General features: G+C 46.5%; 1 protein-coding gene across 1 annotated transcript in view; it reads right to left on the bottom strand.

Moving 5' to 3' along the window:
- Positions 1-18,841, bottom strand: part of LOC142748403 (uncharacterized) — a 34,948-nt gene extending 16,107 nt beyond the window's left edge. Inside the window, exons 1-2 of the mRNA XM_075855503.1 lie at positions 18,575-18,841; positions 961-1,099 (exon numbers count right to left, since the gene is read on the bottom strand). Coding sequence (XP_075711618.1) covers positions 961-1,099; positions 18,575-18,662 — 227 coding nt within the window. The 5' untranslated portion in view covers positions 18,663-18,841. The remainder of the gene's footprint in view (positions 1-960; positions 1,100-18,574) is intronic.
- Between the last annotated feature and the right edge of the window lie 8,277 nt (positions 18,842-27,118).

Genomic DNA, 27,118 nt, shown 5'->3' with positions numbered 1-27,118 from the left:
TGATGGGAGCATAGACAAGAAGTGCTCCTCACCATGTTGGGGGCATAGACAAGAGGTGCTCTTCACTATGTTGAGGGCATAGACAAGAGGTGCTTCTAACCTTGATGGGAGCATAGACAAGAAGTGCTCCTCACCATGTTGGGGGCATAGACAAGAGGTGCTCCTCACCATGTTGGGGGCATAGACAAGAGGTGCTCCTCACCATGTTGGGGGCATAGACAAGAGGTGCTCCTCACCATGTTGGGGGCATAGACCAGAGGTGTTCCTCACCATGTTGGGGGCATAGACCAGAGGTGCTCCTCACCATGTTGGGAGCATAGACCAGAGGTGCTCCTCACCATGTTGGGGGCATAGACCAGAGGTGCTCCTCAACATTTTGGGGGCATAGACCAGAGGTGCTCCTCACCATGTTGGGGGCATAGACAAGAGGTGCTCCTCACCATGTTGGGGGCATAGACCAGAGGTGCTCCTCACCAGGTTGAGGGCATAGACAAGAGGTGCTCCTCACCATATTGGGGGCATAGACCAGAGGTGCTCCTCACCATTTTGGGGGCATAGACCAGAGGTGCTCCTCACCATGTTGGGGGCATAGACAAGAGGTGCTCCTCACCATGTTGGGGGGGCATAGACCAGAGATGCTCCTCACCATGTTGGGGGGGGGCATAGACCAGAGGTGCTCCTCACTATGAAGGGGCACAGTACAAGAGGTGGTTCTCACCATGATGGTAACATAGAAAATAAATGTTCATGGAGCATAAATAATAGACACTTCTAACCATGAAAGGCACCTAAACTTGATGCAGGGATTATGAAGCCATGTATCAGAAAACAGAGCTCTGACCTCTTTAAATATATATTAAGAATTGAATCAGTTTTGAATGGTGGCCATTCACTTTAAGGTGCAGTTTTACTGTAAGAGGAGGGACTTAGAGGGGTTGTATAAATAGGTATCACTCTTACGCGACAATATTGTTGGGGCAGCCTGAATAATTAGCCCTTTCAACCAAAATCTGATAGAATTTTTGGGTCACGCCTTTTTCCGTCAGTAGACCTTTACATTCTCGACAAATTGGGGGGGCTTTAACTCCTTGTGAAACACCTGAGAAGAGACAAATGATAATCAATTAGGATAATGAAGTCACTACATACATAACATGTAACGAGCCGCAGAGTCATTCATGAATAAAGGTAGAACAAGTTTGAGGGTCAAAAGGGAGTTGTAACATTTTCAAATATTAGATCAAATTCTGGATTTCTAACTAATTCCTGAATCAGGGGTCTTGGTTGGGGCAAGGATGGGTGGAGATTAGCAGTAGAAGAGTGGAGAAACGGTGGGGTTGACTGTGGGCGTACAACCAGGACAGCGGGCACGTGAATGTGAAGGTTTACACCAGTGGGCCTGCCGCATGTGTAGAAGTAGGACTGTGAACGTGAAGGTACCAGTAGAACTTTTAGGCCACATGCAAACGACCATAAGGGTTTTTACCATCCGCAAATACGGATGCACTGCGGTAGCCGTCCGCAATCGTGGTAGACTTCTTTGGGTGAGTCCATGCTGCGATTGCGGACAAGATTAGGACATGTTTTATATATTTGCGGATCATTTCTACGGCCCGGACACATCTCTGTCAATATTGCGAAAGGTGTTCGTGGCCAAAAGAAATGAATGGGTCTGCAATTTCATTTGTAATTACGGATTCCGTGGTATTGTGGTACTGTGCATCAGTCTAAGGGTAAGTTCACACGTAGCATAAATGCTGCAGATTTAGAAAAACCGCTCAGAAATTGACCTGCGGTGCGTTTTTTTAATCCGCAGCATGTCAATTGTATTTGCATAATAGCTGCTTTTGTGTTTCGGGTTTTCCCTATTGAATTCAATACAACAAATAGCAGATGTTGTGTTTTTTGCGGTGGACAAGCAGCGATTCCGCCGCAGAAAACGCAACTCAGGAAAAAAAATCCTATACTTACCAATATTTCTGTGCTTCTTCGTCCAGGCCGGCCTCCTGGGATGACATTTCATCCCATGTGATCGCAGCAGCCAATTACAGGCTTCAGCGGTCACATGGGATGAAAAGAGGATAAGAATGTTTTTTTGGGGGTTTTTTGTACGTGCAGTTTTCCGCAGCGGACTTCCGGCCAAAAAAACTGCACCACAATTTGGTGCGCTCTTTCGGTCAGAATTCCCAGCGGTGCCCAGGGCGGATATGCTGTGTGCTTTTACTCAGCGTATCTTCCCTGTGTGAACATACCCTAACTGTGGAAATACATTCCAGCGTACTTATAGAATGCAATTTTTGGACTGTTAACTCTTTTAATGGTTCAATAGTTCAGCAAATCCTATAATTCAACGTGTCAACAGATTTTTTTCTTCTGCTCAATTATTAACTAAAAATGAAACGTCCGCTTTCTGAGTCATTGCCTTGTGGTGAAACAACCACCTCCCGGCCCAGTCACTATGCAGTGGGAAGAGCGCAGGACTGATGACAGGACGATGCGGGGAAATAAAAAAAAAATTCACCATTTTATCTTTTAGTCAATCCGAAGTAGAATATGTCGGATTTACAAGCAACATTTGGCCACCATTTTTGGCATGTTCTCCAAGTATCCGCCAATATATATCCAAAGTCTTGTACGTTCATGTAATATTTATGTGACCACAACACACATCGAGTTATTTTGCGCCTCTTTCGATGGTGGAAAACGGTCTGTGGAAATGTCCTGCCACTTTCCACCTCGTGGCCTCCGTGCCCAGCGTCCTGCTCTCCTCTGCTGCTCCCTAGTTCAGGGCCTCAGTGCCCGCCATCCTGCTTGCCGCTACCCAGCTGCTGCGCGCTAACTCCAGGCTTCTTATAGGGCCATCATGCGTCAAAGCTCTTCCTGCTCAGCCAAAGACCAGTCTTCACAGGTATCTTAAGGTCCCTTCCCCCGTCTCCCAGTGCCTGGGCAATAAGAGGTTTTTGGTTTCTGTACTGTGCACCGGTGTATTGTTCCTGTTCTGTTGGCTTTGACTCAGCTGCTATTTGACCACGTCTATTGCCGGCTGCCCGTCCTGACCTCTGCCTAACTCCCCCGTACGACTGAGCACTGTCTGCCCTGAACTATGCCCGCCTGACCATGTCTCCTATTTGCTGCCTTGGTCCCGCGAATAGGTGTCTTCTATTCATGCTAACAGAGACTACTCCGGGGGGTAGAGACCTAGGGATTTCCTGTTGGAAAGTTCACCCCTCATTGTGGGGTTTAAGGGTGAAGAACCCACGATCCCTAAGACTCCGCTCCCTCGTTTAGGCCCGCGTCAAATCTGCTAGGGATCCTGAGGGTCCACACCATCTCCAGTAGGCCTTGTGACTATTGCAAAATAAAGACACTTTTTATAAATGCGCCCCCTTGTGTTTGGGAGTGTTTGTTGTTTTCCAACTGTCCCTTTAAGGATGATGGCAGATGAGATGTCGAAAAAGACATTCTTCAAACCCACATGTTGTTGAGTTCTTGACAAACACAGCAAAGATCCCAGATCACAGCGCAGATCAGATGTTATATTTTCACCTTCAATTCGTTAGAAAGAAAACAATCGTGTTAATGGTTAACCGTAAACTACCGTAGTCTAATAACAATCTTGGAATGTGGAATGTTTTATGAGCCACGGAAACCCCCAATTAGATAAAGAACGGGAGGAAGGCTTATAAAAAATATCTCGGCAAATTAATAAAATTTTTAAAGGCGTATTTCACTTTCATAGTTGTTGGAGGCCTGTGAGTTTGGCCACCCTCCCCCCCAACCTCTTCTTGCCTCCCCCAATAGTGGTCTGAGGACTTACTAAACCTGTTCTGATCTGGAATTTACACTCAAACCGGTTGATTCCTAGGGGACCACGTCAGTATATGTAGTTGCATGTACGCCAATGGTCGTCACCCAGACAGGAAGTCAAGTGGTTGTTTAAACTAAAGAATTAAGGAGGAGGAGGCCAATGAATAGAAAAACCCCCCACAGATTATGATAATATATGTAATACAGATAGGCTATGTTTGTGTAGCTACCGCAGTAGAGTTGGCCTTTAATTTTGTGTGCTACAATTTTTGCCACTGGATATGTTCTTGCACCCTCGTTATTAAAATAAGGGTTACGCATTTTGATCATGGAGATTGTGTATGATAGATAGGTCAAATTATGGACTCCACTGGGGACAGGACCAACAGATTTGCCTTATTCTTTCCTCAGAGAACAGATGTCTTATGTAACACGCCAAGACCGGCCCGAGTATAAACTCATACAAGAGAACATGCACTCTATTTATAGCCACCATCCCTCAGCCTAACCCCATGTATTAGAGGACATCTGGAAATCCATCTTATTGTGTCAAATTCCAGATCGCCGTTTCTTTGTCTATGGGCAGATGATATCCATCTCTGAACCTCTTTATGGTCAGATGACATCTCAGCTGGGTTGTTTCCGGTGGAGCAGAGATGGGTCATTAGCCAAGTGGAAAGAGACCCAACACAGGATGTTTTTTGAATGTGAGAGGAACCTATAAACTTTATGTTGCTGCTGATCAAATTCAGACACTAGTCACCAGCAGGGCCGGATTATAGGGTGGACACAAGTGGCATGTGCCCCGGGGCCTCCACCACCTTGTGGACCTATGGGCACTCCACCACCGGTCCTTCATGCCCAGGTCGTTTTTTTTTTCAATTTTACATTTATCTATATATCTATTAAATTCAATGACCCTTTAAGTGGGTATGTATGACCTAGGGACCTATACTGAGGAGGGAAGGCCTTTAAAAGGGCCCCAAAATTTACTAGGGGGCCTTTTCAAAAATTTATTATGTGGCACAGCTTTTTATAGTTACACCCCTGGCAGTCACTGTTTATATGGATAGCTTGTACACTGCTTACCACTGGGACCCCCACCTCTCAGGAAAATGTTGATCCCCTGATGGCTATTCAGCAATTTTATCCAGCCAGGAAGAGGTGGAGACGCATGCGTGTCGCCCAACTATCGCCTTAACTCCCATAGACTTCAGTGGAGAGGGCAACGCGCATCTCTCTTATATGTGGCTGCTATACAGGATCAGGTGGGTTCCAGAACTTTGATGGTGGTCCCTGCCAGTGTTAATCCGACCCAATGGTCACCAAGGCTGCAAGGCTACCCAATGAGCCATCATCATGCCACCCAGGTGTAAATTACTTTTTGGTTTCTTCCCGAGGATTTATTAAATAGTACAGTATCTGCCATTGAGTGCCCCCCAAACTTCTGATTATGGTACCTACAGGAATGGCACGACGTATGAAAAACATAATTGAGAGGGATCTCCTAACCAGCTCGACATCATCCTCCTTGTAACGCAGTCGATGAGATGATCACAGGAACCCTCTTCTCCTCCCAACAGCCAGGGACATGCTGTTTTCCACACAGGGCACACTACCTTTTAGCCCCAAACGCTATCTCTGTGGGTGCCATTGTGCCAATAATATACAGAGATTTGCCTGGTGACAAAACCTCTCGAAGTTCTTCTCACGCTTACGTTACAGACGATCCTATAATGGTGATCTGTAAAGCCTACACCATCGCTGGTTTCCATATCTTAAGCTGATGAGGACTGACAAGTTAGAAACTGGTGTCTTCAAGATGCATGAAATGGCCATTGAGTCTCCAGATATGTCTTATGTGTCAAACTGGTGGGAATCTAGAAGGTGGGAATGATGGCGTTCCTGTCTGCGCTGAGTTGGAATTATCTATGGATTTATCATCTATGGTAGGCCCAGAGCTTCCCTATAAACCTTTCTAGCCAGCTAGGCTAAAGACCCGAACTTTAGGCTGGGTGAGTCAATTCCTATTGTAGAACAAACAAAAGTTAAGCGCTAACGCCGAGGAATAATGGTCATGTCATGAGGTTCTGTCGGCGCCTGGTGCCTACTACATATTAATCATCTACTACTTTATATGTACAACAGATCTCTGATTCATTCTTAAAAACACAGATTTTAGAATCTGGAGTTTTTGCTAAAATTGTATAATCTGGATGTAATAAATGTTATCGTCCAAGAAGGAGCAATACCCAGCGGGGTTTATTAACAACGGCGTGGATTCTTTTTCCGGACATCTGGTTTTAATAGACACTTGAGCCAAGCATGTTTTATGGCCGATATCCACCAGCTCTCCAGCTGTTGTGACACTAGAACTCCCAGCATCCCCTGACAGACATAATAATGTCAGGGCATGCTGGGAGTTGTAGTCTCACAATTAACAAAATTGAGTATTTATTTAATTTATTTATTGTGGTAGTAGTTTGCAGAAACCTGGAAGAGCCTACGGATGTACAGACCTCATATTATCTTTCTCAGTACGACCACTAGCCTGTGGTTCACTTGGGTTCTGCCAAGTCCCCACTAAGGTTGAGATCATGGTCACCGCATGGACAGGTAAAGAATAATTTTTGCATTGTTGTGCCCATGACAACACTTCCTTCCTTGGGCTCTTACAGTTCAGCCTTGTCATGAAGACGCCTAGTACTAATTGGTGTATTGCAAAGCAGGTATATGAGGTGAAAAAAATAGTGTAGATTATACTATACCCACAATGACATATATATCAAGGCTCGTCAGCATTCTTCCTGACACTAGCAATGATTTTCATTTATGTTGGTAACAGGGGCCAGGGACTTATCACAAGCATGTAGGGGGCGCCACTGGGCTCTGCCTCTACTCTGTGCTCTGTTCCACACACGGAGTAAATAAGTGCTGAGGAGCAGAGGAGGAAGCTCTGCCCACAGCCCATACTTCACAAAGCCTGTGATCCTGTCAGCATGGAGAGATGCTGAGTGTGTGTGTGTGTATACAGTATGTTTCCCTGTGTTTGTATGTGTATATGTTACAGTGTGTGTGTGTGTGTGTCTGCATATGTTTATGTCTCTTTGTAAAAGTGTGTAAATATCCTGCTGCTCCCTATATAACCTGCTGCCCCTTATATATCCCTTATATATCCTGCCCCCTATATATCCTGCTTCCCCTTATATACTCTGCTGCTTCCTATATACCCTGCTGCCCCCTATATATCCTGCTGTTTCCTGTATATCCTGCTGCCTCCTATATATCCTGCTGCCACTATATATCCTGCTGCCTCCTATATACCCTGCTGACCCTATATACATTGCTGCCCCTTATATACCCTGCTGCCCCTTATATACCCTACTGCCCCTATATACCCTGCTGCCCCTTATATACTCTGCTTCCCTTATATATATGCCTATGTGTGTGTTCTGTTTATATTTGTCTGTGGGTATAGTTATCATATACAACATTATCTGTACTCAGAGAGTTCTCGCTGTGTGTTATATGTTGTGTTACATAGGACTGCAGGTAACATTTACTGCATTATCTGTATTCGGAGAGTTATCATTGTGTGTTATATGTGGTGTTACATAGGACTGCAGGTAACATCTACATTATCTGTACTCAGAGAGTTATCACTGTGTTATCTGTAGTGTTACATAGGACTGCAGGTAACGTCTACTACATTATCTGTACTCAGAGAGTTATCACTGTGTTATCTGTAGTGTTACATAGGACTGCAGGCAACATCTACTACATTATCTGTACTCAGTTATTACTGTGTGTTATCTGTGGTGTTACATAGGGCTGCACATGAGATCTACTACATTATCTGTACTGGGCATTTATGGGTCTGTTTGTGAATGTGTCTTTGTGCTTGTGTATATGTGCCTTTTATGCATTTGTATATGTCCCTGTCTGTGTATTTATCTGCCTGTGTGTGTGTGTGTGTGTGTGTGTTTGTGTGTGTGTGTGTATCTGTATGTCTATATATTTACCTGTATGTTTATATTCCAGGTGTGTGTATGTATATTTGCCTGTATGTCTAAATTTCTGTCTCTATGTATGTACAATATATATGTTCCAGTATGTGCGTGTCTATATATGTGGTTAATTTTTGGTTTGTGTAGGGGGCGGCAATAGAGAGTCCAGCACAGGGCGCCATCCAACCTAAGGCCGGCCCTGGTCACACGTGCATTACATTGCACTCACTTACAATCAGTTACATCCCGGTACATACAGACATTCATACGGCTGTTGAGTAACTTCGTTGTGGCCACCTACATTTACTTCCCCTTCCCCTTTTTTTGTTAGTACCATTGCATCGTCTCTTATCTTCTCCTATGTCACATATTCATCAGAATCATGTATCTAACTAAGTTGTCCCAGTATTGATGTTGCATTATCTGAGAGTTGACTGCTTCAGAGCTGTATCCATATCCTTATCTCATTCGGTATTTCAAACTTATCTAATAAAATGTATATTTTAGATTCATAATATTCTGCTTATTGTGTATTTGTGTATTTTATGACTTCATTTTCTCGAATTGGTTTAAATATAGGTATGGAGTTGTTTCAAACCACTTTCAAATATTGTAGGACCATTGTCTAAGTTGTCCATACCCTTACCATAGTAGTACCATACACTTATCATAATACTACAACCATACACTTACCAAATTACTGCCATACCCTTACACTTATCATACTACTACTACTACTACCATACACTCATCAGAATACTACTACCATACAGTGCCTACTTAACACTACCATACCCTTACCATAATACTGCCATACAGTGCCTACATAAAACTATCCTACCCTTACCATAATACTGCCATACACTTATCATAATACTACTACCATACACTCACCAGAAAACTACTACCATACAGTGCCTACATAACACTATCACTCCCTTACCATAATACTGCCATAAAGTGCCTACATAACACTATCATACCCTTACCATAATACTGCCATACAATGCCTACATAACACTATCATACCATTACCATAATACTGCCATACAGTGCCTACATAACACTACCATACCCTTACCATAATACTGCCATACAGTGCCTACATATCACTACCATACCCTTACCATAATATTGCCATACAGTGCCTACATAACACTACCATACCCTTACCATAATACTGCCATACACTTATCATAATACTGCCATACCCTTACCATAATACTGCCATACCCTTACTATAATACTGCCATACAGTGCCTACATACCACTACCATACCCTTACCATAATACTGCCATACAGTGACTACATAACACTACCATACCATTACCATAATACCGCCATACACTTATCATAATACTACTACCATACACTTATCATAATACTACTACCATACACGTACCAAATTACTGCCATACCTTTACAATAATACTGCCATACACTTATCATAATACTACTACCATACACTCACCAGAAAACTACTACTATACAGTGCCTACATAATGCTATCATACCCTTACCATAATACTGCCATACAGTGCATAACACTATCATACCCTTACCATAATTCTGCCATACAGTGCCTACATAACACTATCATACCCTTACCATAATACTGCCATACAGTACCTACATAATACTGGCATACACTTACCATACTACTGCCATATAGTGCCTACACTTAACAGGGCAGCACGGTGGCTCAGTGGTTAGCCTAGCAGCGCTGGGGTCCTGGGTTCAAATCCAACCAAGGACAACATCTGCATGGAGTATGTATGTTCTCACTGTGTTCCTCCCACATACCAATAGGGAATTTAGATTGTCAGCCCCAATGGGGACAGTAAAAAAAGAGGACCTCAGTACAGTGCTGCGTAATATGTTGGCCCTATATAAGTAACTGAAATAAATTATCCTCACAATACAGTGCCTATCATAGTACTGCCATACAGTGTCTACACTTATAATAACATTATAACTTATAATAACAGTGCCTACTGTAACACCTATGGCCGAGGGCCGTCGTTCAGACTTACCCTCTGACGGCCCCGGCCATGGGCATCTGTGTTCTCTGTGACATCTCCCTCCAGGGAGACACCGGCACTCACTTCCGGGTTCTGGAACTGTTTCTGGCAGGGTGTACGGCCAGCTGCTATCACGCTACGCGGGTGGGTCCACACCCCGTGCCGTAACAGTACGCTCATGGACCCCCCTGGTCAATTCAACCTGCAGGATCTGTGAGCATGACACGATCAACTCCTTGTGGCAGTAGACTCCATGGCACAGCAGATAGGGGCGCTAGCTACTTCCTTCACTGCTCCTATTCGAGCTCCTCCAATCGACCCCCCCTGCTACGCCTCCTGGCAGCTCCGGTTTGGATCCTCGGTTCTCGCTGCCATTGCCACCTCTGTTCCATGGAGACACAAGTGCGTGCAGGGGGTTTCTGAACCAATGCCATATCCACTTCACTATGCACGCCCGAGCATTTCCTTCAGACGGAGCCTTCATTATATCTCTACTTGCCGGCAAGGCCCTGACGTGGGCGAATCCAATCTGGGAACGACACCGACCCGAGACTTCCAGGGGTTAGTGCGGTTTTTCCGTACCATATTCAAGAAGCCTGGACGAGTCTTGTCGGCAGTCACTGCTATCTTTAAAGGGAATGTGTCGCTAGAAAACTATATATATATTTTTTTAGTTAAACTGTTATTCAATAAATGATTACACATTGTTCTAATTTTTTTAATATTTTGTCACAAGTCACAAGTAGATTCTAATTTATAACATTTCCATGTGCTGGTCACTAGAGGGAGCAATTCCCAAAATTACAGCATTGCAATGTGGTAAAGCAACCTCATTGTTTTATGCTGCAAATTTGGTGTAGACACACACGCTCTAGTGTGCTCACACAATGCCCCCTCCTTTATGCTGGCTAGTGCCAGGAGAAAGGAGGGGGTTGAATGTTCAAACTTCCTACACTGTGTTCCGCCATTTTTTGAGCGAATGCACAGTGGAGGATTAGATACAGGGTAATCACACAGTATAACACGAACATACACAAACATAACTTACCTGCTCCTGCCGCCGCCGCTGCCTCCGCTCCGCTGCCTCTGCTCCGTCCGCTCCCTCCGCTCCTGGTCCTTGCTTCTGAACATATGGACGGAAGCCGCGACCGGAAGTAGTCATCTTACTGTCCGGCCGCGGCTTCCGGTCCACATGAAAATGGCGCTGGAAGTCGCTCGGCTAAAGACCTTCCTTTTGGACTGTGTGGGAGCGGCGTATGCACCGTTCCCACACAGATGGCGTACGCTATAGTGAATGGAACGGCTCCCGTTCGCATTCTCTATGGGGATGTATGTGCCGTATTCCATTTCTGTATGTGTCGTTAATCGCAAAATGGCGGCCCCCATAGAGACGTAAAAGAAAAAATTTAAAAGTAAAACACAAAAACACAAATAATTAAAATTTATTTTAATAACATACTAAAAGCAAAAACATAAATTTTTTTTTTTTTCGTGACACATTCCCTTTAACCTTGGCCAGGAGGACGCCCCCGTGGGCGAATACACCATCCAGTTCCGGACCCTGGCAGGAGAATTGTCCTTGAACTATGAGGCCTTGGTAGCATCCCTCTGGCATGGCCTATCGCCCGAGATCAGGGACGAACTTGCTGCTCGAGATCTACCAGCTGCTTTGGACGACCTGATTCTACTTGCTACTCGAGTGGACATAAGGCTCAGAGAGAGATCTCAAGAGGTTCGACAGGAGAGACGGCTTCCTAGACTGGCGCCCAACTTCCAGCAACCCCTCTTGCCTTCTTCTTCTCTCCCGCCCGAGGTTCCGCTGCAGGTGGATCGGATTAAACTGTCCATTCAAGAGAAACAGCGCAGGCGCACCTCTGGACTCTGTTTATATTGCGGGCTCGCTGACCATGTCGTGCGTCTGTGTCCTCAGAAACCAAAAAACCCCAATGCCTAGGATTGGTTGGAGAGACAACCCTGGGCGATACTGCATTTAATAGAGAACTCTCCTCCAAACTGTTCATTCCTGTGACCATCGTCGCTGGCGAGAGACCTCATCCAGTCTCTGCCTACCTGGACTCTGGCTCTGCAGCCAATTTCACCTGCCAAGACCTTATGGATTTTCTTCAGTTGCCCACTGTTTTGCTGGAAAGGCCATTGATCGTTGCCTCGGTAGATGGACTGCCTTTGCCTGACCCAGTTTTGTCTGTGACCAAGCCGTTAAGACTCCAAGTGGGAGTTCTTCACTCTGAACTCAACTCCCTGTTTGTCCTGCCCAAGGCCGTCAACCCCGTGCTGCTGGGTTTGCCTTGGCTCCGTCTACACGCCCCAGTCCTGGATTGGAACTCTGGAGAGGTTCTCCAGTGGGGTCCCAAGTGTCTCGACCGCTGTCTGGTGCATGTCCATCCACCTCAGTCTTCTCCGCATCAGTCATTGACAGGGTTGCCCCCTTGTTACTCTCAGTTCGCAGATGTCTTCAACAAGAAGGAAGCAGAGACATTGCCACCACATCGAGCATATGATTGCCCTATCGACTTGGTTCCTTATTCGTCCCCTCCTCACGGTAGGGTATACCCTCGCTCTTTGCCTGAGACCCAGTCTATGTTGGCTTACATATTTAGGAGAATCTGGAGAGGGGCTTAATACGAAAATTCTCATCCCCGGCCGGAGCCGGGTTTTTCTTTGTCAAGAAGAAGGATGGATCCCTCCGACCCTGCATTGACTACCGAGGCCTCAACCAGATCACGGTGAAGAATAGGTACCCATTGCCTTTGATTTCAGAACTCTTTGATCGCATACGGGGGGGTGAAAAAAAATTCTGAGCTAGACCTGCAGGGGGCTTACAATGTAATCCGGATTTGTCAGGGTGACGAGTGGAAGACTGCATTTAATACAAGTGATGGACACTACGAATATCAGGTCATGCCCTTCGGCCTGTGTAACGCCCCCGCGATGTTTCAAGAATTTGTCAATGACATTTTTCGTGATCTCCTCTATGTCTGTGTTGTCGTGTATCTCGATGACATTTTGATTTTTTCCCCAGATCTTGTGACTTATCAGAGTCAAGTCAAGCTGGAGAAGTGTGTGTTCCAAGAGAAGTCTCTACCCTTCCTGGGCTATATCATCTCTGATCAGGGTCTTAAAATGGACCCTGAGAAGGTAAAGGCTGTCCTGAAGTGGCCACGCCCCCAAGACTTAAGGGCCATACAACGCTTCCTGGTATTCGCCAACTTCTACTGGCTGTTCATTCCCAACTTCTCATCTTTGACAGCTCCCATCTCCACCCTCACTAAAAAGGGCATGAATGCCAAGGTATGGACACCAGAGGCTAAAGTCGCATTTAAAACCTTAAAAAAGGCCTTCACGTCAGCCTCTATTCTTCATCATCCTGATGTGTCCCTACAGTTTTCCATGGAGGTGGACGCCTCTTCTGTTGGTGTTTGCACACTTTTGTTCCAGAGAGGTTTGAAAGGCAAGACTGTGGTATGTGGCTACTATTCTAAGCTGTTTTCTCCCGCAGAGCGCAACTACTCGATTGGGGATCGGGAGTTACTGGCCATCAAGCTGGCCCTATAGGAGTGGAGACACCTACTAGAAGGTGCAGCTCATCCTATCCTGGTCTTCACGGACCACAAGAACCTGACCTATCTTCAGACGGCTCAACGGCTGAATCCTCATCAGGCCAGGTGGTCACTGTTCTTTGCTCGTTTTCGGTTCGAACTCCACTACCGACCTGCCAACAAGAATGTGAGGGCCAATGCCTTGTCTAGGTCGTTTGAAACACAGGACACGGTGGAGTCCCCACAGAATATTATCGACCCTTCCTGCATCTATTCTGTTAACCCTCTGCAAGTTAGAGACATTCCTCCGGGAAGGACTTTTGTATGTCTGGCAGACAGAGGAAGAATGCCTCGCTGGTGTCACAGTTCCAAGCTGGCAGGTCACGTGGGTGCTCGTAAGACCCGAGACCTAATTGTCCGTCAGTTCTGGTGGCCCACGCTGCCCAAAGACGTCATGGACTTTGTCTACTCCTTCACGGTATGCGCAGCAAACAAAGTTTCCCACTCCAGACCAGCCAGTCTGCTCCAACCACTGCCTTTGCCCGATGCCCCCTGGTGGCATGCTGTTATGGACTTTGTCACAGATCTGCCTCTCGCTGCAGGATGCAGTGTGATCTGGATGGAGGTGGATCGATTTTCTAAAATGGCTCATTTTGTTCCTGTGACTGGTCTGCCTTCTGCTGCTCGACTGACCGACCTCTTCATACAACACATCTTCCGTCTGCACAGCTTGCCTCTGAATATTGTCTCGGATCGAGGGGTCCAGTTCACCTCGAAGTTCTGGAGAGCACTCTGCAGCCTCCTCGGTGTAAAGTTGGACTTCTCTTCAGCTTATCATTCCAATGGACAAGTCGAAAAGTGTAACCAAATTATGGAGTACTATCTGCGTCACTTTGTCTCCAGATGGCATGATGACTTGGTACAGCTCCTGAGTTCTCCTAAAATAACCATACTAGTGAGTCCACCACCTCCAGTCCATTCTTCATCGTCTACGGCAAACTTCCTTGTATACCCCTGCCTGGCTCTACTATGTCCCAGGTGCCTGCAGCCGACTCTACCTTCAGGGACTTTCTGCAGATATGGCAACAGACACGATCTTCTATTCTGCTGGCAGTGGACCGCATGAAGTGAAAGGCAAACACTAGAAGATGAGAACCTCCCCAGTTTCTTCCAGGTATGAAGGTCTGGTTGTCTTCCAGGAATATCCGGCTGAGGGTGCCGTCTTGCAAGTTTGCTCCCAGGTTCCTCGGACCCTTCGAGATTCTGCTACAGATCAATCCTGTTTCTTACAAGCTTCAGCTGCCTCTTACCCTCAAGATCCCTAATTCCTTCCATGTCTCCTTGCTGAAGCCCGTGGTCCTGAACCGCTACTCCAGGACTCCTAGTTCCGCAGTGGCTCCTTGCAGTTGGTCTGGGACTTTCGAAGTGAGGGAGATCCTGGCCACCAAAAAAGTGGGAGGAAGGACGTTTTATTTGGTGGATTGGAGGGGATTTTGTCCAGAGGAGAACTCTTGGGAGCCAGAGGAGAACATCGATGCCCCTGTCCTCGTAAAGAGATTTCTCTCCCGCTCTGGTCCCAAGAAGAGGGGGCGTAAGAGGGGGGATACTGTAACGTCTATGGCCGAGGGCCGTCGTTCAGACTTACCCTCTGACGGCCCTGGCCATGGACATCTGTGTTCTCGGCGACATCTCCCTCCAGGGAGACGCCGGCACTCACTTCCGGGTTCTGGGACTGTTTCCCGCAGGGCGCGCGCGCCCACGCGTGCACGGCCTTAAAGGGCCAGTACGCGTCCAGCTGTCATTATTTAATTATTAGCCCAGAATGCTGTTGGACTATAAAAAAGGCTCTGCCCACTTGATCCTTGCCTGAGCGTTGTTGTATGCCTAAAGTTTGTCTTGCAAATGGTCTCCCAGTGTTTTCCAGTTCCCAGTGTTACCCTGTCCCTGCTGCCTGTACCCTGTATCCCGTGCTATCAGCTACTATCCCGCTACACGGTACGGCCCAGTGGGTCCACACCCCGCGCCATGACACATACACTTATCATATTACTGCCATACAGTGCCTACACTTATCATAACAGTACCATACAGTGCTTACATAATACTGCCATACAGTGCCTACATAATACTGCCATACACTTACCATACTACTGCCATACAGTGCCTATATAACACTACCATACAGTGCCTACATAATACTACCATACAGTGCCTACATAACACTACCATACCCTTACCATAATACTGCCATACAGTGCCTACATAACACTACCATACCCTTACCATAATACTGCCATACAGTGCCTATATAACACTACCATACAGTGCCTACATAATACTACCATACAGTGCCTACATAACACTACCATACCCTTACCATAATACTGCCATACAGTGCCTACATAACACTACCTTACCCTTACCATAATACTGCCATACCGTGCCTACATAACACTACCATACCCTTACCATAATACCGCCATACAGTGCCTACATAACACTACCTTACCCTTACCATAATACTGCCATACAGTGCCTACATAACACTACCATACCCTTACCATAATACTGCCATACCCTTACCATAATACTGCCATACAGTGCCTACATAACACTACCATACAGTGCCTACATAACACTACCATACAGTGCCTACATAACACTACCATACCCTTACCATAATACTGCCATACAGTGCCTACATAACACTACCATACCCTTACCATAATACTGCCATACAGTGCCTACATAACACTACCATACAGTGCCTACATAACACTACCATACAGTGCCTACATAACACTATGATACCATTACCATAATACTGCCATACAGTGCCTACATAACACTACCATACCCTTACCATAATACTGCCATACAGTGCCTACATAACACTACCTTACCCTTACCATAATATTGCCATACAATGCCTACATAACACTACCATACCCTTACCATAATACTGCCATACAGTGCCTACATAACACTACCATACCCTTACCATAATACTGCCATACAGTGCCTACATAACACTACCATACCCTTACCATAATATTGCCATACAGTGCCTACATAACACTACCTTACCCTTACCATAATACTGCCATACAGTGCCTACTTAACACTACCATACCCTTACCATAATATTGCCATACAGTACCTACATAACACTACCTTACCCTTACCATAATACCGCCATACAGTGCCTACATAACACTACCTTACCCTTACCATAATACTGTCATACAATGCCTACATAACACTATCATACCCTTACCATAATATTGCCATACAGTGCCTACATAACACTACCATACCCTTACCATAATACTGCCATACAGTGCCTACATAACACTACCTTACCCTTACCATAATATTGCCATACAATGCCTACATAACACTACCATACCCTTACCATAATACCGCCATACATTGCCTACATAACACTACCATACCCTTACCATAATACTGCCATACAGTGCCTACATAACACTACCATACCCTTACCATAATACCGCCATACAGTGCCTACATAACACTACCATACCCTTACCATAATACTGCCATACCCTTACCATAATACTGCCATACAGTGCCTACATAACACTACCATACAGTGCCTACATAACACTACCATACAGTGCCTACATAACACTACCATACCCTTACCATAATACTGCCATACAGTGCCTACATAACACTACCATACCCTTACCATAATACTGCCATACAGTGCCTACATAACACTACCATACAGTGCCTACATAACACTACCATACAGTGCCTACATAACACTATGATACCATTACCATAATACTGCCATACAGTGCCTACATAACACTACCATACCCTTACCATAATACTGCCATACAGTGCCTACATAACACTACCTTACCCTTACCATAATATTGCCATACAATGCCTACATAACACTACCATACCCTTACCATAATACTGCCATACAGTGCCTACATAACACTACCATACCCTTACCATAATACTGCCATACAGTGCCTACATAACACTACCATACCCTTGCCATAATACTGTCATACAATGCCTACATAACACTACCATACCCTTACCATAATATTGCCATACAATGCCTACATAACACAACCATACCCTTACCATAATACTGCCATACAGTGCCTACATAACACTACCATACCCTTACCATAATACTGCCATACAGTGCCTACATAACACTACCATACCCTTACCATAATATTGCCATACAGTGCCTACATAACACTACCATACCATTACCATAATACCGCCATACAGTGCCTACATAACACTACCATACCCTTACCATAATACCGCCATACCGTGCCTACATAACACTACCTTACCCTTACCATAATACCGCCATACAGTGCCTACATAACACTACCATACCCTTACCATAATACTGCCATACAGTGCCTACACTCATCATAACACTATCATACATTACCCATATAACACTTCCATACAGTGCCTATGAAATAGTGCCATAAAGTAGAAAATATGTATAAGTACCCTACTCTACGCACAGTGCCTGAGTAATGATGCCACACAACACACATCACATTGTCATACAGCTTGTGACAAACAAAAAATACTGGTCATGCAACTGTGTGACCAGGACGTGACCAGTACATGTTTTTAGATGTAAATCAGTTTTCATTCACTGACAGCAAGCTGACATGTTGAATCTGTGATCTGCATTACTTTAGCTATGTAAGAAGGGGCAGTTGTAAGCAGGTGATAGGACAGGAACAACATTACTATGTATATAAAGGTACATAAGCAGCACAGCTGAGTTTGTCAGAAGTAGCCAGGGGCATAACAATAGAGGGTGCAGCGGTATGAGTGGCACCCAGCCTGAGAGAGCCCGAAGGTCCCTCTGACACATAAGAAGACAGGGATTATAAATAGTACATGGTAAACGAGGGGTCCTGTTACAGATTTTGTACTGGGGCCCAGGGGCTTCAAGTTATGCGTCTGGATGTAGCAGAGCTGAGTTCACTTTTATAGCTCCTGATCTCACTATATGTTACATGTGTATATTATATGTCTGTAGTTTTTGATAGATCTGCATTAACTTGGTGTATAATAAGAAACGGTTGAATGACAGACTCGGCCCTGCTACATCTGGACACGCAGCTGTGGTTCAGTATCAGGTGAGGCACATACCTGGCTGCGCGATCAGCTCCAATATCAGAAAGAGGAGAAAAGTCAATGCTGGACTCCACATCCCGACACGACAACTCCGGAACGACATCGTTTAACCCATTAGATGCAGGTCCCCAAGGTCCTTCATACAACCCTCAGCGTCCTTTGTCTCAGAGTACAACTCTCACTCTCCTCCCTCTCCGCGCGTCTCGCCAGGACTGGGTCTAGTTCGCTCCTCGTAATGTGATTGTCTCTTTAAGGTTTCACTTTCAGTTGATTCTTCGGACTTTCCCATCGTCATTCGTCTCTATAAAATAATGTGACTTATTGTTCTCCCGATTCAGGGAATAAATGGTAAAAATGTGGGGAGAATTTGGTCAAAAGAATCTCTGTTTTCAAGATCTTTGCTTGCTGTCAGTAAATAAGTATATGAAAAGATTCTTCTTGACATGCAGAGGCTTTTAAATCTTTTCACTGCTGAGCGTTTGTTACCATTGTATCCTCTCTGGACTCCAGACTGATATATTTTACCTGCACTGATACATTGTAACAAACTGGTTAGAGGTTTATGCTGCGGATGTGTTTTTGTCTAGACTGGGTACAATTGTTAGAAACCATTAGATATGAACAGCTTTTTTTAGTCTCTGGATATAAACAAGAATGTTCCCATTTGCTGGCAGCAAGCAGAGCTCTTGCAAATGGTGAGCAATTGAAAGCAAAGTCCAATGCAATTTATATTATTATGGAGAAATTGTAGCAAACCCTCAGCTGTCAAATGGATAAGGCTACATTCACACGACAGTTAAAAACGGCCATGCGATGGCCGTTCTTTGAACAATGATGTTCTATGGGTGTATTCACACTGCCGATATTTTTAACGGCCCATGAATATTGGCCGTCGAAAAATAGGACATGTCCTATTTTTGGCCGTTTTCACGGCCAGACGGCCCCCATAGAAGACAATGGATCCGTTTGATCTGGCTGTCAATACATGTAACAACCGTTAAAAATTGATCTGTGACATGGGGACTGGCAAGGGAATTGCTAGTTCCCTCTCTGGCCATCGGCGTTATACTCACCGATGCAGCGCCCTCTTCAGGTGTGGTCTTCACGGGTTCTGCGAAGGCGACGCAATGACGTAATCGCGCCGCCTTCGCAGATGCCGCGCAGACGAGTGTCCACACCTGAAGAAGACGAGAGACGGCGCTGCATCAGTGAGTATGTAGGGCAGCCGAAAGTTAAATGTAGTGTATTGTTGCGCCCACTACAAGGCTAGTGTGGCGCTAGGACAGGGGGCATTATACATAGTGGTCAACTGTAGTGAATTTTCCGTGAGACAGTACCTGAAAATTCCTACAGGGAGTGGGTCTGTGTGGCATCATCTACAGGGGGTCTGTGTGGCATTATCTACACCAGGGTTTTGTGGCATCATCTACTTTGGGGCTGTGTGGCATATATAGGGGGTCTGTGTGGCATCACCTACAATGGGGGGGTGGCATCATCTACAGGGGAGCTGTGTGGCATCATCTACAGGGGAGCTGTGTGGCATCATCTACAGGGGAGCAGTGTGGCATCATCTACAGGGAGGCTGTGTGGCATCATATACAGGGAGGCTGTGTGGCATCTACAGAAAGGCAGTGTGGCATCATCTACAGGGGGGCGTGTGGCATCATCTACAGGGAGGCTGTGTGGCATCATCTACAGGGAGGCTGTGTGGCATCATATACAGGGAGGTGTGTGGCATCATCTACAGGGAGGTGTGTGGCATCATCTACAGGGAGGTGTGTGGCATCTATAGGGAGGCTGTGTGGCATCTACAGGGAGGCTGTGTGGCATCATATACAGGGAGGTGTGTGGCATCTACAGGGAGGGTGTGTGGCATCATATACAGGGAGGTGTGTGGCATCTACAGGGGGGCTGTGTGGCATCATCTACAGGGAGGCTGTGTGGCATCATCTACAGGGGAGCAGTGTGGCATCATCTACAGGGAGGCTGTGTGGCATCATATACAGGGAGGCTGTGTGGCATCTACAGAAAGGCAGTGTGGCATTATCTACAGGGGGGCTGTGTGGCATCATCTACAGGGAGGCTGTGTGGCATCATATACAGGGAGGCTGTGTGGCATCATATACAGGGAGGTGTGTGGCATCATCTACAGGGAGGCTGTGTGGCATCTATAGGGAGGCTGTGTGGCATCTACAGGGAGGCTGTGTGGCATCATATACAGGGAGGTGTGTGGCATCTACAGGGAGGGTGTGTGGCATCATATACAGGGAGGTGTGTGGCATCTACAGGGGGGCTGTGTGGCATCATCTAAAGGGAGGCTGTGTGGCATCATATACAGGCAGGCTGTGTGGCATCATATACAGGGAGGCTGTGTGGCATCATATACAGGGAGGTGTTTGGCATCGGTGTGTGGCATCATATACAGGGAGGTGTTTGGCATCGGTGTGTGGCATCTATAGGGAGGTGTGTGGCATCGGTGTGTGGCATCTATAGGGAGGCTGTGTGGCATCTACAGGGAGGCTGTGTGGCATCATATACAGGGAGGTGCGTGGCATCTACAGGGAGGCTGTGTGGCATCATATACAGGGAGGTGCGTGGCATCTACAGGGAGGCTGTGTGGCATCATCTACAAGGGTTTTTTGTGGCATCATCTACAAGGGGTCTGTGTGGCATCATCTACAAGAGGTCTGTGGCGTTATCTACAGGGACCAGTGCATGGCAATATACATGGGCACTGTGTGGCACTATCTACATTGGCACTGTGTGGCACCATCTTCAGGAACAGTGTGAGTGCGAGCGTCAGCACATATCCATTAGCCTAGCCCTTTAAATTATACATTGTAATATAAAAGGCTGGACAGCCTGACACGTGCAGATCAATACTGGTAGCGGGAGCGTGGCGAAAATAAACGTGGACAAATACTGAGGACATTGCAGCCCACAAATAGCTATAAATATCCCAGAAATCAATGCAGAAAAACCAGGGGATCAACAAGGGTCTCCATGCTGTGAACGCCGGAGGAAATCGTGTCTGGGGGAACGTGGGACCTTCCTGTGGGTGTTTTCAGGGGGTTGGGACAAAAAAATCTTGACCAATTAAAATCATCAGTTTTTTTAACGCCTGTGAAAAACGGACAGACGGACTGGAAATGGATGAAAATTTAGAGACACTGATGCAAAACGGCCATGAAATACGGACAGTTGATCAGTTTTTAATGGACATTTTTTTTCACTGTGGTGTGAATATCGCCTTAGGTTATGTTCACACTGACAGGTAAAAGCAGCTGGAGATGACGGCGCTGTTTTCAGGGGAAGCAGCCTCTGATTTTCAGACATTTTTAGAGCTTATTTTGGAGCTATTGACACATTGAAAAACTGCTCCAAAACGGCTCAAGAAGTGACCTGCTCCTTTTTACGCGGCGTATTTTTACACACCGTTTTTTAAAACCACAGCGTAAAAAATGCCCCGTCTCAAGTAAACGCCGTTTTTCCCATTGATTACAATGGCAAGCTGTTTGTCTGCGTATCAGTCACGTTTTTCAAGGCGTATTTTGAGGCGTTTACACCCCGAAATAAGCCTGAAAACTCTGCGTGTGAATATACAGGATTATATACGTTTTCAGCCTCTGAATGTAAACAAAAATATTTCCAAGTCTCCATTTACTGACAGCAAGCAGAGGTATTGAAACTGTGACATTCCATATGTATCCCATAAATGTTACCATTTATTTACAGAATCCAGGAGAACAGTGAGTCACATGATGATCGGGGCGTTACATTGTATCAGTCTAGACCAGGGGTCTCAAACTCGGCCGGGTAAGTGGGCCGCATATAGGAAAAATGGGAAGTTGATGGGCCGCATTACTTTCAAATTTGATACAACACAAAATTATTGTTAATCAATTAGTTATTTGAAATACTATAACAATATATTACTATAATAATACTCAGTTAGCAGCGTTTGGCAGACACACATGTCAAGATTGGGCAGCCCCTTTTAGATAGTGCCACAGTGCCCTCGGTGGATGCTGCCACAGTGCCCTCTGTAGATGCTGCCACAGTGCCCTCTGTTGATGCTGCAGCAGTGCCCTCTGTAGATGCTGCCGCCGTGCCCTCTGTGGATGCTGCAACAGTGCCCTCGGTGGATGCTGCCACAGTGCCCTCTGTAGATGCTGCCACAGTGCCCTCTGTTGATGCTGCCACAGTGCCCTCTGTTGATGCTGCCACAGTGCCCTCTGTAGATGCTGCCACAGTGCCCTCTGTTGATGCTGCCACAGTGCCCTCTGTTGATGCTGCCACAGTGCCGTCTGTAGATGCTGCCACAGTGCCCTCTGTAGATGCTGCCACAGTGCCCTCCGCAGATGCTACCACGGTGCTGTCAGGGGCTTGCCCAGAGCTGGAGTCCCGGAGCAGAGCTGCTTCTGGCACTCTGCCTGGGATTCCAGCTCTGCTCCTGACATTACTGTCCATATATGGACAGAGATGTCAGGGGCAATCCCAGAGCTGGAGTCCCGGGCAGAGCGCTAGTAGGCTCTTCCTGGGACTCCAGCGGTGCTCCTGACATCACTGGGACTCCTGCTCTGGGGAAGCCCCTGACATCATTGTCGATGTATGGACAGCGATGTCAGAGGCTTCCCCAGAGTCCCGGAGCAGAGCCAATACTAGCGCTCTGCCCTCGATTCCGCTCTGGGTAAGACCCTGACACACTGTGTATATATGTGCAGTGATGTCAGGGAATTCCACAGAGTCCCGAAGCAGAGCCTGTACTAGCGCTCTGCACGGGACTCCGCTCTGGGGAAGACCCTGACACACTGTCCAAACATGGACAGCGATGTCAGGGAATTCCACAGAGTCCCGGAGCAGAGCCGATACTACCGCTCTGCCCGGGACTCCGCTCTGGGAAAGACCCTGACACACTGTCCATATGTGGACAGCGATGTCAGGGAATTCCAGAGTCTCGGAGCAGAGCCTGTACTAGCGGCTCTGTGTCCCGCGGGCCGCAGATGACAGCCCCAGGGGCTTGAGACCCCTGGTCTAGACAATCCTTTTCTCATCTCCAGGCTGGAAGCTCTTTCCTACACATACATTGTAACAACCCCTCAGCTGTGTGAGCGTAACTAGGTAAGGACTGATTTTTAGTTTCTATGCTTGTACACAATAATATTTCCATTCCCTGACAGCAAGAAAAGATATTGAAAAGTGGGAAGAATTGAAACCAGTATGTGACCCCCTCCATTCTTCACTTCCATACGGCAGCTATAGGGGAGTATACGCTGTATACTGTGTGGTAAACCACCTACACTGGGAGGAAAAAAGAAGAATAACAATCCAGGGAGCGCAGCTCAGGGTGCAACATGCAGAGTCTCGAAAAAGTATTCAGCCCCAGCCCCGCCCCCGCTCCGCTCTATTATTGTGTAACATGATTGATCTTCATTATATTTATTACTAAATAAAAACAGATTCTACATGACAGAGGATGAGATTCTGGAACGGGAGGATGGAGCGTGGCTGCAATAACACACGCAGCCCGGGGGTGGCGCTGTCACAGAAGATACAGCAGAGCCCTGTATGTAATCTGCTATGACCCCCCCCCCCCCTCCAATGTCAAAGTGAAAAGAAATTTAAGGTGATCGGTTATGTAGAGTTACGGATATTGGGGCACTGTGGTTGATCCTGTTGTGGTTGTCACTGTAATGGGGGCACTGTGGTTCTCACTGTTATGGGGGCATTGTGACTGTTACTGGGCACGTTTACTGTCACTGTTATGGGGGCACTGTGGTTGTCACTGTAATGGGGGCATTGTGACTGTTACTGTTATGGGGCACGTTTACTGTCACTGTTATGGGGGCACTGTGGTTGTCACTGTAATGGGACCACTGTGGCTGTTACGGTTTTGGGGGAACTGTAGCTGTCACTATTACGGGGGAGTTGCGGCTGCCACTATTGCGGGGCACTGTCTGTCAATGTTATAGGGACACTGTGGTTGTTACTGTTATGAGGGCTGTCACTCTTATTGGAGCACCGTTGCTGTCATTTTTATGGAGAAATTGAGGCTGTCACTGTTGTGGGGGCACCATGACTGTTACTAAGATTGGGGCACAATGGCTTTAGATGTTACGAGTGCCCTGTGGCTGTCACTGTTATGGGGCACTGTGGATGTAACAGCCATGAGGACACTGTAGCCGTCACTGAGGTGAGGGCACTGTGGCTGTCAATGAGATGAGGGCACAATGGCTGTCACTAGGATGGGGCTACTGTGGCTGTCACTGTTGTTGAGCGCTGTAGCTGAAATTATTGCGGGGGCACTTGCTGTCATTGAGATGGGGGACTGTGGCTGCTGTTAATGATGTGAGCCCGGTACAGTAATAAGGCACCCCACCCCCGACACCCTGGCTTTGACCATAAATTGCAGCTCATTCCTTTTCACTTCACTGGAGCTGCAATACCAAACACAGACAGTGGACAGGTGGGGTATTGTTTTTGGAAAAAAGCAGCAATGTTTTACTAATTTTGGTTAACCCCTAAGGGACATGTACAACCGCTGCAGTCCCAAAATATTTAGGCCCCATGCACACGGGAGAATAACGGCCCTATTCATTTCTATAGGCCCATGCACACATTCGTGGTTTCCACGGTCCGTGCATGGCCCCGGAGCCCGGACCGCAGAAAGAACGGACCTGTCTAATTACAGCCGTGCTCTGCGGTCCGGGACCATAGATAATAATGGACGCAGCCATGTGCATGGTCGTGTTATCCATGGGCGTATGCGCATGCGCGGATTCTCTTTTCTCAGGCTAAGTCCCTGAGCATGCGCAGTTTACCTTTACCTCCGGCTCCGATGAGATCTTCCGCTATGTCCCTGTTTGGGCGCATGCGCGGTCGTTCTTTTCCCATTGGCTGACTGACGTTATTTCATTCGTAGCCTCACTTGTCCCTCTTTGTAAATGAGCGAAACATGTCGGGGGGAGATGTTTTCGGCACGCCGTCATTAGCCCCGATAGCCCCTGAGGACGCTACAGCAGTAGAGAAACATGTCGGGGGGGGGGGGGGGGGGGGGCTTTTCTCATTTTCATTTCATGCCTGGCTGCTCGGCACATTGTTGGATTAATCCATGAATTGACTGCTGCACACTGCAGCCCTCGTACTGGTCCGATCAATAGGTGATCTACACCTCTGCACATTGTAGCAATCACCTATGATATTTAGCTAGCGTCATGCATTGACAATTTTAATCTTATATGTGGGGGTCTGTCTTTTTTCTTAATATAGCCTAATACAGAATTTCATTTTATATCTATTCAGTTATATGGTAGTTGGGAAATAGGGCTTTCTTGCCTGTTGGCAATTAGTTGTTAGTTATTATATTGTGCCCGCCAACTACCCAGGGTCCTTTCATATATGTGTTTTTCACACACTATAATGAACCCATAGCTGCCCCAGACATTAAAATGCCCCCATTGCTGCCCCCATACAGTATAATGCCCACATTGCTGCCCCATACTGTATAATGCCCCTATAGCTTCACCCATACAGTATAACGCCCCCACAGTTGCCTCCATATAATATAATGCCCACATATAAAGTACTAATGTAGCTAGTGCCACACACAGTGTCCTCTGTAGATAGTGTCCATATATTGCCACAGTGTCCATGTAGATAGTGTTGTGCCACCCACCCTGTAGATTGTGGTACCCCCCCCCCCTCTAGATAGCGGCATTAGGTCTCCTGCTCCTGGAAGAGTCACTGATGTCACTGTCCATATATGGGCAGTGAAGTCAAGGGCTTTCCCAAGACAGGAATCCCTGGCCAGAGAGTTGTGTTGCTCTGGTCGGGGGCTTTATAGTTAAATGCTGAAGCAGAGATCTGACAGTTACCTACTTCAGCATTGGATTCAACTGTATCTGCATCCTAGGGACGCAGATACAGTTGACGTCGGGACAAACCACCGGCCGCCCGGGACACCGTCCGGAATCCTGGACTGTCCCACTGGATCCGGAACAGTTGGGAGGTATGCTAAAGGATTTTTTTTCTCGGCCACAAGAAGCGATAACATGTCAATAGGATATGCCATCACTTCTTAAAGGATGGGGGGGTCAGTCTGCCGGAATGAAGAGGCTGCAGTGCTAGTTACAGTTTTTTTGGCGCCCCCTCCAAGGGAAAAGCTGCAAGAACTGTGTTCCCTTAGGATCCCCAAGGTCTGACCTTGATTCCCTGATCATAATGTTATGACATATCCTAGCGATGGGAATACCCCTTTAAAGAAAGCCTTAAAGTGACAGTCCACCTTTTAATACAATCACGTTTTTAGGTACAAATTTTTGTGCTGATTAATTTCTTAAAGGGATTCTCCACTTTGGACAATTCCTACTTGTTAGAAGGGTGCCTTGAAAATAAGTAGATCACAAAGTGTCCCCTTGCTTGGACCCCCAGTGATCAGCTGTAATCTGTGTGGAAATCTGGCAGTAAGAGTATGTGTACACGACAACGCCAAATACGTCTGAAATTACAGAGCTGTTTTCAGGAGAAAACGGTTACTGAATTTCAGACGTTTTTACAAGT

The sequence above is a fragment of the Rhinoderma darwinii genome, chromosome 3 (genome assembly GCF_050947455.1).
Source record: "Rhinoderma darwinii isolate aRhiDar2 chromosome 3, aRhiDar2.hap1, whole genome shotgun sequence".
NCBI lineage: Eukaryota > Metazoa > Chordata > Amphibia > Anura > Rhinodermatidae > Rhinoderma > Rhinoderma darwinii.
This window is presented reverse-complemented; position numbering and strand designations above follow the sequence as displayed.